General features: G+C 58.2%; 1 protein-coding gene across 1 annotated transcript in view; it reads right to left on the bottom strand.

The window, feature by feature from the left end:
- The window catches only part of LOC147084838 (uncharacterized), a 38,039-nt gene that overhangs the window by 6,071 nt on the left and 15,745 nt on the right, over positions 1 to 16,223 (bottom strand). The window contains exon 3 of the mRNA XM_085979345.1: positions 12,562 to 13,104. Within this exon, the coding sequence (XP_085835471.1) occupies positions 12,562 to 13,104 (543 nt within the window). The remainder of the gene's footprint in view (positions 1 to 12,561; positions 13,105 to 16,223) is intronic.

Genomic DNA, 16,223 nt, shown 5'->3' with positions numbered 1-16,223 from the left:
CCATCAGGAAAGGAAGAACAGGCCGGGGCTCTTTGCTCTAGAAAGAGAAAGCCGAGGGGTGACCTGATCGAGGTCTTTATGATTATGAAGGGTTTCGAGAGGGTAGACGTAGAGAAGATGTTTCCCCTTGTGGGGGAGACCAGAACTAGGGGCCGTCAATAGAAGACAGTCACTAATAAATCCAATCGGGAATTCAGGAGAAACTTCTTTCCCCAGAGAGTGGTGAGAATGTGGAACTCGCTACCACAGGGAGTGGTTGAGGCGAATAGTATAGAAGCATTTAAGGGGACGCTGGATAAAGACACGAGGGAGAAAGGAATAGACGGATATGTTCATGGGGTGAGATGCAGAGGGGTGGGAGGAGGCTGGTGTTGATGGGGTGAGATGAAGAGGGGTGGGAGGAGGCTGGTGTTGATGGGGTGAGATGAAGAGGGGTGGGAGGAGGCTGGTGTTCATGGGGTGAGATGAAGAGGTGTGGGAGGAGGCTGGTGTTGACGGGGTGAGATGAAGAGGGGTGGGAGGAGGCTGGTGTTGACGGGGTGAGATGAAGAGGGGTGGGAGGAGGCTGGTGTTGACGGGGTGAGATGAAGAGGGGTGGGAGGAGGCTGGTGTTGACGGGGTGAGATGAGGCTGGTGTTGATGGGGTGAGATGAAGAGGGGTGGGAGGAGGCTGGTGTTGACGGGGTGAGATGAAGAGGGGTGGGAGGAGGCTGGTGTTGATGGGGTGAGATGAAGAGGGGTGGGAGGAGGCTGGTGTGGACGGGGTGAGATGAAGAGGGGTGGGAGGAGGCTGGTGTTGATGGGGTGAGATGAAGAGGGGTGGGAGGAGGCTGGTGTTGATGGGGTGAGATGAAGAGTGGTGGGAGGAGGCTGGTGTTGATGGGGTGAGATGAAGAGGGGTGGGAGGAGGCTGGTGTTGATGGGGTGAGATGAAGAGGGGTGGGAGGAGGCTGGTGTTGATGGGGTGAGATGAAGAGGGGTGGGAGGAGGCTGGTGTTGATGTGGTGAGATGAAGAGGGGTGGGAGGAGGCTGGTGTTGATGGGGTGAGATGAAGAGGGGTGGGAGGAGGCTGGTGTTGACGGGGTGAGATGAAGAGGGGTGGGAGGAGGCTGGTGTTGATGGGGTGAGATGAAGAGGGGTGGGAGGAGGCTGGTGTTGACGGGGTGAGATGAAGAGGGTGGGAGGAGGCTGGTGTTGACGGGGTGAGATGAGGCTGGTGTTGATGGGGTGAGATGAAGAGGGGTGGGAGGAGGCTGGTGTTGACGGGGTGAGATGAAGAGGGGTGGGAGGAGGCTGGTGTTGATGGGGTGAGATGAAGAGGGGTGGGAGGAGGCTGGTGTGGACGGGGTGAGATGAAGAGGGGTGGGAGGAGGCTGGTGTTGATGGGGTGAGATGAAGAGGGGTGGGAGGAGGCTGGTGTTGATGGGGTGAGATGAAGAGTGGTGGGAGGAGGCTGATGTTGACGGGGTGAGATGAAGAGGGGTGGGAGGAGGCTGGTGTTGACGGGGTGAGATGCAGAGGGGTGGGAGGAGGCTGGTGTTGATGGGGTGAGATGAAGAGGGGTGGGAGGGGGCTGGTGTTGATGGGGTGAGATGAAGAGGGGTGGGAGGAGGCTGGTGTTGACGGGGTGAGATGCAGAGGGGTGGGAGGAGGCTGGTGTTGACGGGGTGAGATGAAGAGGGGTGGGAGGAGGCTGGTGTTGATGGGGTGAGATGAAGAGGGGTGGGAGGAGGCTGGTGTTGACGGGGTGAGATGAAGAGGGGTGGGAGGAGGCTGGTGTTGACGGGGTGAGATGAAGAGGGGTGGGAGGAGGCTGGTGTTGACGGGGTGAGATGAAGAGGGGTGGGAGGAGGCTGGTGTTGACGGGGTGAGATGAAGAGGGGTGGGAGGAGGCTGGTGTTGACGGGGTGAGATGAAGAGGGGTGGGAGGAGGCTGGTGTTGACGGGGTGAGATGAAGAGGGGTGGGAGGAGGCTGGTGTTGATGGGGTGAGATGAAGAGGGGTGGGAGGAGGCTGGTGTTCATGGGGTGAGATGCAGAGGGGTGGGAGGAGGCTGGTGTTGACGGGGTGAGATGAAGGGTGGGAGGGGGCTGGTGTTGATGGGGTGAGATGAAGAGGGGGTGGGAGGAGGCTGGTGTTGACGGGGTGAGATGAAGAGGGGTGGGAGGAGGCTGGTGTTGATGGGGTGAGATGAAGAGGGGTGGGAGGAGGCTGGTGTTCATGGGGTGAGATGAAGAGGGGTGGGAGGAAGCTGGTGTTCATGGGGTGAGATGCAGAGGGGTGGGAGGAGGCTGGTGTTGATGGGGTGAGATGAAGAGGGGTGGGAGGAGGCTGGTGTTGACGGGGTGAGATGCAGAGGGGTGGGAGGAGGCTGGTGTTGATGGGGTGAGATGAAGAGGGGTGGGAGGGGGCTGGTGTTGACGGGGTGAGATGAAGAGGGGTGGGAGGAGGCTGGTGTTGACGGGGTGAGATGCAGAGGGGTGGGAGGAGGCTGGTGTTGACGGGGTGAGATGAAGAGGGGTGGGAGGAGGCTGGTGTTGATGGGGTGAGATGAAGAGGGGTGGGAGGAGGCTGGTGTTGACGGGGTGAGATGAAGAGGGGTGGGAGGAGGCTGGTGTTGACGGGGTGAGATGAAGAGGGGTGGGAGGAGGCTGGTGTTGACGGGGTGAGATGAAGAGGGGTGGGAGGAGGCTGGTGTTGACGGGGTGAGATGAAGAGGGGTGGGAGGAGGCTGGTGTTGACGGGGTGAGATGAAGAGGGGTGGGAGGAGGCTGGTGTTGACGGGGTGAGATGAAGAGGGGTGGGAGGAGGCTGGTGTTGATGGGGTGAGATGAAGAGGGGTGGGAGGAGGCTGGTGTTCATGGGGTGAGATGCAGAGGGGTGGGAGGAGGCTGGTGTTGACGGGGTGAGATGAAGAGGGGTGGGAGGAGGCTGGTGTTGATGGGGTGAGATGAAGAGGGGTGGGAGGAGGCTGGTGTTGATGGGGTGAGATGAAGAGGGGTGGGAGGAGGCTGGTGTTGACGGGGTGAGATGGAGAGGGGTGGGAGGAGGCTGGTGTTGACGGGGTGAGATGAAGGGGGTGGGAGGAGGCTGGTGTTGACGGGGTGAGATGAAGAGGGGTGGGAGGAGGCTGGTGTTGACGGGGTGAGATGAAGAGGGGTGGGAGGAGGCTGGTGTTGATGGGGTGAGATGAAGAGGGGTGGGAGGAGGCTGGTGTTGACGGGGTGAGATGAAGAGGGGTGGGAGGAGGCTGGTGTTGATGGGGTGAGATGAAGAGGGGTGGGAGGAGGCTTGTCTTGACAGGGTGAGATGAAGAGGGGTGGGAGGAGGCTGGTGTTGACGGGGTGAGATGAAGAGGGGTGGGAGGAGGCTGGTGTTGATGGGGTGAGATGAAGAGGGGTGGGAGGAGGCTGGTGTTGATGGGGTGAGATGAAGAGGGGTGGGAGGAGGCTGGTGTTGACTGGGTGAGATGAAGAGGGGTGGGAGGAGGCTGGTGTTGACGGGGTGAGATGAAGAGGGGTGGGAGGAGGCTGGTGTTGACGGGGTGAGATGAAGAGGGGTGGGAGGAGGCTGGTGTTGATGGGGTGAGATGAAGAGGGGTGGGAGGAGGCTGGTGTTGACGGGGTGAGCTAAGCGAGGTGGGAGGAGGCTGGTGTTGACGGGGTGAGATGAAGAGGGGTGGGAGGAGGCTGGTGTTGATGGGGTGAGATGAAGAGGGGTGGGAGGAGGCTGGTGTTGACGGGGTGAGATGAAGAGGGGTGGGAGGAGGCTGGTGGTGACGGGGTAAGATGAAGAGGGGTGGGAGGAGGCTGGTGTTGACGGGGTGAGATGAAGAGGGGTGGGAGGGGGCTGGTGTTGATGGAGTGAGATGAAAAGGGGTGGGAGGAGGCTGGTGTTGACGGGGTGAGATGAAGAGGGGTGGGGGGAGGCTGGTGTTGACGGGGTGAGCTAAGAGGGGTGGGAGGAGGCTGGTGTTGACGGGGTGAGATGAAGAGGGGTGGGAGGAGGCTGGTGTTGACGGGGTGAGCTAAGAGGGGTGGGAGGAGGCTGGTGTTGACGGGGTGAGATGAAGAGGGGTGGGAGGAGGCTGGTGTTGATGGGGTGAGATGAAGAGGGGTGGGAGGAGGCTGGTGTTGACGGGGTGAGATGAAGAGGGGTGGGAGGGGGCTGGTGTGGATGGGGTGAGATGAAGAGGGGTGGGAGGAGGCTGGTGGTGACGGGGTAAGATGAAGAGGGGTGGGAGGAGGCTGGTGTTGACGGGGTGAGATGAAGAGGGGTGGGAGGGGGCTGGTGTTGACAGGGTGAGATGAAGAGGGGTGGGAGGAGGCTGGTGTTGACGGGGTGAGATGAAGAGGGGTGGGAGGAGGCTGGTGTTGATGGGGTGAGATGAAGAGGGGTGGGAGGAGGCTGGTGTTGATGGGGTGAGATGAAGAGGGGTGGGAGGAGGCTGGTGTTGACGGGGTGAGATGAAGAGGGGTGGGAGGAGGCTGGTGTTGACGGGGTGAGATGAAGAGGGGTGGGAGGACGCTGGTGTTGATGGGGTGAGATGAAGAGGGGTGGGAGGAGGCTGGTGTTGACGGGGTGAGATGAAGAGGGGTGGGGGGAGGCTGGTGTTGACGGGGTGAGATGAAGTGGGGTGGGAGGAGGCTGGTGTTGATGGGGTGAGATGAAGAGGGGTGGGAGGAGGCTGGTGTTGACGGGGTGAGATGAAGAGGGGTGGGGGGAGGCTGGTGTTGATGGGGTGAGATGAAGAGGGGTGGGAGGGAGCTGGTGTTGACGGGGTGAGATGATGAGGGGTGGGAGGAGGCTGGTGTTGACGGGGTGAGATGAAGAGGAGTGGGAGGAGGCTGGTGTTGACGGGGTGAGATGATGAGGGGTGGGAGGAGGCTGGTGTTGACGGGGTGAGATGATGAGGGGTGGGAGGAGGCTGGTGTTGACGGGGTGAGATGATGAGGGGTGGGAGGAGGCTGGTGTTGACGGGGTGAGATGAAGAGGGGTGGGAAGAGGCTGGTGTTGACGGGGTGAGATGAAGAGGGGTGGGAGGAGGCTGGTGTTGACGGGGTGAGATGATGAGGGGTGGGAGGAGGCTGGTGTTGACGGGGTGAGATGAAGAGGGGTGGGAGGAGGCTGGTGTTGACGGGGTGAGATGAAGAGGGGTGGGAAGAGGCTGGTGTTGACGGGGTGAGATGAAGAGGGGTGGGAGGAGGCTGGTGTTGACGGGGTGAGATGATGAGGGGTGGGAAGAGGCTGGTGTTGACGGGGTGAGATGAAGAGGGGTGGGAGGAGGCTGGTGTTGACGGGGTGAGATGATGAGGGGTGGGAGGAGGCTGGTGTTGACGGGGTGAGATGATGAGGGGTGGGAAGAGGCTGGTGTTGACGGGGTGAGATGAAGAGGGGTGGGAGGAGGCTGGTGTTGACGGGGTGAGATGATGAGGGGTGGGAGGAGGCTGGTGTTGACGGGGTGAGATGAAGAGGGGTGGGAAGAGGCTGGTGTTGACGGGGTGAGATGAAGAGGGGTGGGAGGAGGCTGGTGTTGACGGGGTGAGATGAAGAGGGGTGGGAGGAGGCTGGTGTTGATGGGGTGAGATGAAGAGGGGTGGGAGGAGGCTGGTGTTGACGGGGTGAGATGAAGAGGGGTTTGGAGGAGGCTGGTGTTGATGGGGTGAGATGATGAGGGGTGGGAAGAGGCTGGTGTTGACGGGGTGAGATGAAGAGGGGTGGGAGGAGGCTGGTGTTGACGGGGTGAGATGATGAGGGGTGGGAGGAGGCTGGTGTTGACGGGGTGAGATGAAGAGGGGTGGGAAGAGGCTGGTGTTGACGGGGTGAGATGAAGAGGGGTGGGAGGAGGCTGGTGTTGACGGGGTGAGATGATGAGGGGTGGGAGGAGGCTGGTGTTGACGGGGTGAGATGAAGAGGGGTGGGAGGAGGCTGGTGTTGACGGGGTGAGATGAAGAGGGGTGGGAAGAGGCTGGTGTTGACGGGGTGAGATGAAGAGGGGTGGGAGGAGGCTGGTGTTGACGGGGTGAGATGATGAGGGGTGGGAGGAGGCTGGTGTTGACGGGGTGAGATGAAGAGGGGTGGGAGGAGGCTGGTGTTGACGGGGTGAGATGATGAGGGGTGGGAGGAGGCTGGTGTTGACGGGGTGAGATGAAGAGGGGTGGGAGGAGGCTGGTGTTGAAGGGGTGAGATGAAGAGGGGTGGGAGGAGGCTGGTGTTGACGGGGTGAGATGAAGAGGGGTGGGAGGAGGCTGGTGTTGACGGGGTGAGATGAAGAGGGGTGGGAGGAGGCTGGTGTTGACGGGGTGAGATGAAGAGTGGTGGGAGGAGGCTGGTGTCGATGGGGTGAGATGAAGAGGGGTGGGAGGAGGCTGGTGTTGATGGGGTGAGATGAAGAGGGGTGGGAGGAGGCTGGTGTTGACGGGGTGAGATGAAGAGGGGTGGGAGGAGGCTGGTGTTGATGGGGTGAGATGAAGAGGGGTGGGAGGAGGCTGGTGTTGATGGGGTGAGATGAAGAGGGGTGGGAGGAGGCTTGTGTTGACGGGGTGAGATGAAGAGGGGTGGGAGGAGGCTGGTGTTGACGGGGTGAGATGAAGAGGGCTGGGAGGAGGCTGGTGTTGACTGGGTGAGATGAAGAGGGGTGGGAGGAGGCTGGTGTTGACGGGGTGAGATGAAGAGGGGTGGGAGGAGGCTGGTGTTGACGGGGTGAGATGAAGAGGGGTGGGAGGAGGCTGGTGTTGATGGGGTGAGATGAAGAGGGGTGGGAGGAGGCTGGTGTTGACGGGGTTAGATGAAGAGGGGTGGGAGGAGGCTGGTGTTGACGGGGTGAGATGAAGAGGGGTGGGAGGAGGCTGGTGTTGACGGGGTGAGCTAAGAGGGGTGGGAGGAGGCTGGTGTTGACAGGGTGAGATGAAGAGGGGTGGGAGGAGGCTGGTGTTGACGGGGTGAGCTAAGAGGGGTGGGAGGAGGCTGGTGTTGACGGGGTGAGATGAAGAGGGGTGGGAGGAGGCTGGTGGTGACGGGGTAAGATGAAGAGGGGTGGGAGGAGGCTGGTGGTGACGGGGTAAGATGAAGAGGGGTGGGAGGAGGCTGGTGTTGACGGGGTGAGATGAAGAGGGGTGGGAGGAGGCTGGTGTTGATGGGGTGAGATGAAGAGGGGTGGGAGGAGGCTGGTGTTGACGGGGTGAGATGAAGAGGGGTGGGAGGAGGCTGGTGGTGACGGGGTAAGATGAAGAGGGGTGGGAGGAGGCTGGTGTTGACGGGGTGAGATGAAGAGGGGTGGGAGGAGGCTGGTGTTGCTGGGGTGAGATGAAGAGGGGTGGGAGGAGGCTGGTGTTGATGGGGTGAGATGAAGAGGGGTGGGAGGAGGCTGGTGTTGACGGGGTGAGATGAAGAGGGGTGGGAGGAGGCTGGTGTTGACGGGGTGAGATGAAGAGGGGTGGGGGGAGGCTGGTGTTGACGGGGTGAGCTAAGAGGGGTGGGAGGAGGCTGGTGTTGATGGGGTGAGATGAAGATGGGTGGGAGGAGGCTGGTGTTGATGGGGTGAGATGACGAGGGGTGGGAGGAGGCTGGTGTTGACGGGGTGAGATGAAGAGGGGTGGGAGGAGGCTGGTGTTGACGGGGTGAGATGAAGAGGGGTGGGAGGAGGCTGGTGTTGATGGGGTGAGATGAAGAGGGGTGGGAGGAGGCTGGTGTTGATGGGGTGAGATGAAGAGGGGTGGGAGGAGGCTGGTGTTGACGGGGTGAGATGAAGAGGGGTGGGAGGAGGCTGGTGTTGACGGGGTGAGATGAAGAGGGGTGGGAAGAGGCTGGTGTTGACGGGGTGAGATGATGAGGGGTGGGAGGAGGCTGGTGTTGACGGGGTGAGATGAAGAGGAGTGGGAGGAGGCTGGTGTGGACGGGGTGAGATGAAGAGGGGTGGGAGGAGGCTGGTGTTGACGGGGTGAGATGATGAGGGGTGGGAGGAGGCTGGTGTTGACGGGGTGAGATGAAGAGGGGTGGGAGGAGGCTGGTGTTGACGGGGTGAGATGAGGGGTGGGAGGAGGCTGGTGTTGACGGGGTGAGATGAAGAGGGGTGGGAGGAGGCTGGTGTTGATGGGGTGAGATGAAGAGGGGTGGGAGGAGGCTGGTGTTGACAGGGTGAGATGAAGAGGGGTGGGAGGAGGCTGGTGTTGACGGGGTGAGATGAAGAGGGGTGGGAGGAGGCTTGTGTTGACAGGGTGAGATGAAGAGGGGTGGGAGGAGGCTGGTGTTGACGGGGTGAGATGAAGAGGGGTGGGAGGAGGCTGGTGTTGACTGGGTGAGATGAAGAGGGGTGGGAGGAGGCTGGTGTTGACGGGGTGAGATGAAGAGGGGTGGGAGGAGGCTGGTGTTGACGGGGTGAGCTAAGAGGGGTGGGAGGAGGCTGGTGTTGACGGGGTTAGATGAAGAGGGGTGGGAGGAGGCTGGTGTTGACGGGGTGAGATGAAGAGGGGTGGGAGGAGGCTGGTGTTGACGGGGTGAGCTAAGAGGGGTGGGAGGAGGCTGGTGTTGACGGGGTGAGATGAAGAGGGGTGGGAGGAGGCTGGTGTTGACGGGGTGAGCTAAGAGGGGTGGGAGGAGGCTGGTGTTGACGGGGTGAGATGAAGAGGGGTGGGAGGAGGCTGGTGTTGATGGGGTGAGATGAAGAGGGGTGGGAGGAGGCTGGTGTTGACGGGGTGAGATGAAGAGGGGTGGGAGGAGGCTGGTGGTGACGGGGTAAGATGAAGAGGGGTGGGAGGAGGCTGGTGTTGACGGGGTGAGATGAAGAGGGGTGGGAGGGGGCTGGTGTTGACGGGGTGAGATGAAGAGGGGTGGGAGGAGGCTGGTGTTGACGGGGTGAGATGACGAGGGGTGGGAGGAGCCTGGTGTTGACGGGGTGAGATGAAGAGGGGTGGGAGGAGGCTGGTGTTGATGGGGTGAGATGAGGGGTGGGAGGAGGCTGGTGTTGATGGGGTGAGATGAAGAGGGGTGGGAGGAGGCTGGTGTTGACGGGGTGAGATGAAGAGGGGTGGGAGGAGGCTGGTGTTGATGGGGTGAGATGAGGGGTGGGAGGAGGCTGGTGTTGATGGGGTGAGATGAAGAGGGGTGGGAGGAGGCTGGTGTTGACGGGGTGAGATGAAGAGGGGTGGGGGGAGGCTGGTGTTGACGGGGTGAGCTAAGAGGGGTGGGAGGAGGCTGGTGTTGACGGGGTGAGATGAAGAGGGGTGGGAGGAGGCTGGTGTTGACGGGGTGAGCTAAGAGGGGTGGGAGGAGGCTGGTGTTGACGGGGTGAGATGAAGAGGGGTGGGAGGAGGCTGGTGTTGATGGGGTGAGATGAAGAGGGGTGGGAGGAGGCTGGTGTTGACGGGGTGAGATGAAGAGGGGTGGGAGGAGGCTGGTGGTGACGGGGTAAGATGAAGAGGGGTGGGAGGAGGCTGGTGTTGACGGGGTGAGTTGAGGGGTGGGAGGGGGCTGGTGTTGATGGGGTGAGATGAAGTGGGGTGGGAGGAGGCTGGTGTTGATGGGGTGAGATGAAGAGGGGTGGGAGGAGGCTGGTGTTGACGGGGTGAGATGAAGAGGGGTGGGAGGAGGCTGGTGTGGACGGGGTGAGATGAAGAGGGGTGGGAGGAGGCTGGTGTTGATGGGGTGAGATGAAGAGGGGTGGGAGGAGGCTGGTGTTGACGGGGTGAGATGAAGAGGGGTGGGAGGAGGCTGGTGTTGACGGGGTGAGATGAAGAGGGGTGGGAGGAGGCTGGTGTTGACGGGGTGAGATGAAGAGGGGTGGGAAGAGGCTGGTGTTGACGGGGTGAGATGAAGAGGGGTGGGAGAAGGCTGGTGTTGACGGGGTGAGATGAAGAGGGGTGGGAGGAGGCTGGTGTTGATGGGGTGAGATGAAGAGGGGTGGGAGGAGGCTGGTGTTGATGGGGTGAGATGAAGAGGGGTGGGAGGAGGCTGGTGTTGACGGGGTGAGATGAAGAGGGGTGGGAGGAGGCTGGTGTTGATGGGGTGAGATGAAGAGGGGTGGGAGGAGGCTGGTGTTGACGGGGTGAGATGAAGAGGGGTGGGAGGAGGCTGGTGTTGACGGGGTGAGATGAAGAGGGGTGGGAGGAGGCTGGTGTTGACGGGGTGAGATGAAGAGGGGTGGGAGGAGGCTGGTGTTGACGGGGTGAGATGAAGAGGGGTGGGAGGAGGCTGGTGTTGACGGGGTGAGATGAAGAGGGGTGGGAGGAGGCTGGTGTTGACGGGGTGAGATGAAGAGGGGTGAGAGGAGGCTGGTGTGGACGGGGTGAGATGAAGAGGGGTGGGAGGAGGCTGGTGTTGATGGGGTGAGATGAAGAGGGGTGGGAGGAGGCTGGTGTTGACGGGGTGAGATGAAGAGGGGTGGGAGGAGGCTGGTGTTGACGGGGTGAGATGAAGAGGGGTGGGTGGAGGCTGGTGTTGATGGGGTGAGATGAAGAGGGGTGGGAGGAGGCTGGTGTTGACGGGGTGAGATGAAGAGGGGTGGGAGGAGGCTGGTGTTGATGGGGTGAGATGAAGAGGGGTGGGAGGAGGCTGGTGTTGATGGGGTGAGATGAAGAGGGGTGGGAGGAGGCTGGTGTTGATGAGGTGAGATGAAGAGGGGTGGGAGGAGGCTGGTGTTGACGGGGTGAGATGAAGAGGGGTGGGAGGAGGCTGGTGTTGACGGGGTGAGATGATGAGGGGTGGGAGGAGGCTGGTGTTGACGGGGTGAGATGAAGAGGGGTGGGAGGAGGCTGGTGTTGATGGGGTGAGATGAAGAGGGGTGGGAGGAGGCTGGTGTTGATGGGGTGAGATGAAGAGGGGTGGGAGGAGGCTGGTGTTGATGTGGTGAGATGAAGAGGGGTGGGAGGAGGCTGGTGTTGATGGGGTGAGATGAAGAGGGGTGGGAGGAGGCTGGTGTTGATGGGGTGAGATGAAGAGGGGTGGGAGGAGGCTGGTGTTGATGGGGTGAGATGAAGAGGGGTGGGAGGAGGCTGGTGTTGATGGGGTGAGATGAAGAGGGGTGGGAGTAGGCTGGTGTTGACGGGGTGAGATGAAGAGGGGTGGGAGGAGGCTGGTGTTGATGGGGTGAGATGAAGAAGGGTGGGAGGAGGCTGGTGTTGATGGGGTGAGATGAAGAGGGGTGGGAGGAGGCTGGTGTTGACGGGGTGAGATGAAGAGGGGTGAGAGGAGGCTGGTGTTGATGGGGTGAGATGATGAGGGGTGGGAGGAGGCTCGTGTGAAGCAGAAACACCAGCACGGACCAGTAGGGCCGAACGGCCTACTTGTGTGCTGCACATTCTCCGCAAGTAAGGAAATAAAGACACACACCCAGCTCAGTGGCGCCACCTGCTGAATTGAGTCTGTCGTTGCAGCGTGACTGTTTACACAGAAAAATTGAATGGGGGGTTGGGGGGGGCGGGAAATGTTGACAGTGTGACACAACGCAATCAGCGGAAACGGGAATCCAAATGGAGTGAGGAGAAGGTGGGGGGGGAAAAAAAGAGAGCAGCTCCATGGCGCCACCGGTGGCCCGAGCCCGTCACTACAGCGTGACAGTTTACATAGAAAAATTGAATGGGGTGGGGGGGGGAAATGTTGACAGTGTGACACAACACAATCAGGGGAAACGGGAATCCAAACGGAGTGAGAAGGGGGAAAAAAAGAGTGGCTCCATGGCGCCACTGGTGGCCCGAGCCCGTCACTGCAGCGTGACTGTTTACATAGAAAAATTGAATGGGGGGGCAATGTTGACAGTGTGACAACGCAATCAGCCGAAACAGGAATCCAAACGGAATGAGGAGAAGGGGGAGAAAGAGAGAGCGGCTCCATGGTGCCACCGGTGGCCCGAGCCTGTCACTGCAGCGTGACTGTTTACATAGAAAAATTGAACGGGGAGGGGGGAATGTCGACAGTGTGACACAACGCAATCAGTGGAAACGAGAATCCAAACGGAGTGAGGAGAAGGGGGGAAAAAAGAGAGCGTCTCCATGGCACCACCGGTGGCCCGAGCCTGTCACTGCAGCGTGACTGTTTACATAGGAAAATTGAAGGGGGGGGGGAATGTTGATAGTGTGACACAACGCAATCAGCGGAAATGGGAATCCAAACGGAGTGAGGAGAAGGGGGAAAAAGAGAGCGGCTCCACCGGCGGCCCAAGCCTGTCACTGCAGCGTGACTGTTTACATAGAAAAATTGAATGGGGGGGAATGTTGACAGTGTGACAACGCAATCAGTGGAAACGGGAATCCAAACGGAGTGAGGAGAAGGGGAAAAAAAGAGAGCGGCTCCACCGGTGGCCCGAGCCTGTCACTGCAGCGTGACTGTTTACATAGAAAAATTGAATGGGGGGGGGGGAATGTTGACAGTGTGACACAACGCAATCAGCGGAAACGGGAATCCAAACGGAGTGAGAAGGGGAAAAAAAGAGCGGCTTCATGGCGCCACCGGTGGCCCGAGCCCGTCACTGCAGCGTGACTGTTTACATAGAAAAATTGAATGGGGGCGGGGAAGCGACCTGGTCACCCCCCCAATGAGAGTCTGGGAGAACCTTTTCGCTTGCTCACCTGCATTAGTCGGGCCTGGATCACCTCGGTCCAGTTCAGCCAGACCCTGGAGACAGTGGTCTCGGAGATCTTGAAGCGATAGGCCAGGTCCTGCAGCAGCAGGCCCAGGCGCAGGCGGCACATGACCAGCAGCAGCTGGTCGGCGTGGCTCAGGGTGCTGTGGGGGCCAGCGTCCAGCCGGCCCCTGGCGATGTGGCCGCGGATCTTGCCCGAGCACAGGCCAGCGTCCTGCGTGACAAAGTGCAGGAACGCCTCGAACTTCTCGTAGCTCTCAAAGCCGGTGTAGAAGCGGACCCACTTGCGGCCGGGCCGCATGTTCTCCACCGAGAAGGCGGCCTCCTTCACCTTGCTCTCTTTCTCCTTCATCTGCTGGCTCAGGAAGAGGACAGTGCCGGCGGTGGAGTCCAGCTGCTCCTGCACCTTGCGCAGCTGCCGCTCCAGCCCCTCCCGCTCGCAGCGCAGCGTGGCGTTCTGCATCTGCAGCTCGGTGATCTTGGTGCCCAGCTCCAGTGAGAGGCTCCAGCGCTCGCTCTCGTACCGCTCCTGGGGAGAGAGACACAGAGAGGGAGCGTTCCCAGTGAGGAGGGGTACTGGCGTCGAGAGAGAGAGAGAGAGCGATAGAGAGAGACACAGAGAGAGAGAGAGAGAGAGATAGCGAGAGGCAGAGAGAGGGAGTGTTCCCAGTGAGGAGGGGTACTGGCGTCGAGAGAGAGCGAGAGAGCGCGAACGAGCGAGAGAGAGAGCGAGAGAGACAGACAGAGAGAGACAGAGAGAGAGAGAGACAGAGAGAGAGATTTTGCCGAAGCATTCTTCGCACCCAAAGGAAAACACCAACAATTGCATGCAGAGCCGAACTAGGCAGATACCCACTGATAATAAACATCCACAAACGAGCACTAAACTTCCTAAATCACCTCAAATCTAGCTCCCCAGACACCCTTCATTTTAAAGCCTTCCCGACCCAAGAGCTAAACCCAGAAAAGAGTCCCCTGAGTCAGCTGCTACTGAAACTAAGTACTCCTACTCAGCCGGACCCTGACCAGTCCCAGACCAACACTGCCGTCCAAACACCAATCCGAGTGAACCAAATCATTAAACAATGCAAAGAAACCTACCTGGAACATTGGAACACAATAACCAAAAGCCAAAGCAGATTAGAATGTTACCAGGCCCTAAAAAGAGAATATAAACTGGCAGACTATCTCTCGACCATCAGAGACACAAAACAGAGATAGACCCTCACCAGGTACAGACTAAGCGACCACCAACTGGCAATTGAAAAAGGAAGATACAAGAAATCCTGGCAGCCTAGAGAGAATAGAATATGTGATCAATGTCTGGCCGGCGAGGTTGAGACAGAGATGCACTTCCTCCTAAAATGCGAAGAATTCAACACAACAAGAAACATATTATTTGATAAGCTCAGCCAAACAACCCCAGATTTCAAAGAATTGGATGACCTGTCAAAATTAAGATTAGTCCTGGGAGAAGGAGACAGACCATACCTTGGTGCCAAATATGTAACAACATGTCACAACCTGAGGACTGTTTAAAATTAATACTGAATGTACCCAACGATGTTCAACGACTTTAAATTAATATTGTTTAAACTAATATTGTATGTACCCAACGAAGGTCAAAATTGTTTGACACCTACAGAATGTTGGAAAACTGTACTTTTTGTTATGTAAGCTTTGGCAATATGGTTCCCTGTAAACTTTCAGCCAATAAAGCATTTGAATTGAATTGAATTGACAGAGAGAGAGACAGAGAGAGGGAGCGTTCCCAGTAAGGAGGGGGGACCGGCGTCAAGAGAGAGCCAGAGCGCGAGAGAGAGAGAGAGAGAGAGCGAGAGAGAGACGGGGAGAGAAAGCGAGAGAGAGACGGTGGGAGAGAGAGAGAGAGAGAGAGAGAGAGGCGGGGAGAGAGCGAGAGACAGAGGGAAGAGAGCGAGAGAGAGACGGGGGGAGAGAGCGAGACGGGGGGGGAGAGAGAGAGAGACCGAGCGAGAGAGAGAGACCGAGAGAGAGAGAGACCGAGAGAGACCGAGCGAGAGAGACCGAGCGAGAGAGAGAGAGGACCGAGCGAGAGAGAGAGAGAGAGAGAGAGAGAGAGAGAGACCGAGCGAGAGAGAGAGAGAGAGAGACCGAGAGAGAGAGACCGAGCGAGAGAGAGAGAGAGAGAGAGAGACCGAGAGAGAGAGAGAGAGAGACCGAGCGAGAGAGAGAGAGAGAGAGACCGAGCGAGAGAGAGAGAGAGAGAGAGAGAGAGAGAGAGACCGAGCGAGAGAGAGAGAGAGAGACCGAGCGAGAGAGAGAGAGAGAGAGAGAGAGAGACACAGAGGGAGAGAGAGAGAGAGAGACCGAGCGAGAGAGAGAGAGACCGAGCGAGAGAGAGAGAGAGACCGAGCGAGAGAGAGAGAGAGAGAGAGACCGAGAGAGAGAGAGAGAGACCGAGCGAGAGAGAGAGAGACCGAGAGAGAGAGAGAGAGAGACCGAGAGAGAGAGAGAGAGAGACCGAGAGAGAGAGAGAGACCGAGAGAGAGAGAGAGAGAGACCGAGCGAGAGAGAGAGAGAGAGACCGAGCGCGAGAGAGACAGAGAGAGAGAGAGAGACCGAGCGAGAGAGAGAGAGAGAGAGAGACACCGAGAGAGAGAGAGAGACCGAGAGAGACCGAGAGAGAGAGAGAGAGAGAGACCGAGCGAGAGAGAGAGAGAGAGAGAGAGAGAGAGAGAGAGAGAGAGAGAGACCGAGAGAGAGAGAGACCGAGCGAGAGAGAGCGAGCGAGAGAGAGAGTTGGAAAACTGTACCTTTTTGCTATGTAAGCTTTGGCAATATGGTTCTCTGTAAACTTTCATGCCAATAAAGCATTTGAATTGAATTGAAATTGAGAGAGAGAGAGAGAGAGAGAGAGAGAGATCTATCTGAGACAAAAAACAAACGACTACAATGAGCAGGGAAATGATATATCCTGAGCAATGCACAAAAAATAAAGCAAAGGAAAAATACAAGTACACAACACTAAAAAATAACCCAGAGATCCTCTACGTTGACTATACCACACACAAAGGGACTAAGCTGAAGAACAACCTCATATTCTACACCGAATACGTCACCTCCTGGAAGGAGACTTTACAAAAACACTACACATACGTCTCCAGTGAAGGTATTGGCAGTGGAGGCAGACTGAAAATATGTAAAGATGGAAACCTAGATAAAGATGGAAACCTAGATAAAGATGACCCCCTGCTAACCATAAGCTACTACAACAAAAATAGAAAGATCATGATACAGGGGAATGTGGAAAATCTGGACTCCTTCGAAAAGGAATTCCCCCAGTTGAAAACTAAGACAGACACAAAGAGGACCAATGGACAGGAAGCAAAAGAGAGTCGAACAGAGGATGATGAGAGCCAAGTGGAGGAAGAAGAGAGACCAGCAGAGGAAAACACCTCCCTGTCCATCTCCACCCCCCCCACACCTCTCAACGAAAACAAAATGATGAAAGAGAATCTGGCCAAACTAGAACTTGATTTCAACGAATACAGAGAAACACTGGCCAAGAATTTGAAGGAGGAATTCAAACAGCTAAAAACGGAACACGAGTCCACCATCCACAAGCTGAGAAAGACCATAGAGGAGCAAAGAAATGAGATCAAAGAA

Source organism: Somniosus microcephalus, unplaced genomic scaffold (genome assembly GCF_052327205.1).
Source record: "Somniosus microcephalus isolate GS21.2 unplaced genomic scaffold, FLI_Smic_1.0 unresolved_chr9, whole genome shotgun sequence".
Taxonomy (NCBI): Eukaryota; Metazoa; Chordata; class Chondrichthyes; order Squaliformes; family Somniosidae; genus Somniosus; species Somniosus microcephalus.
This window is presented reverse-complemented; position numbering and strand designations above follow the sequence as displayed.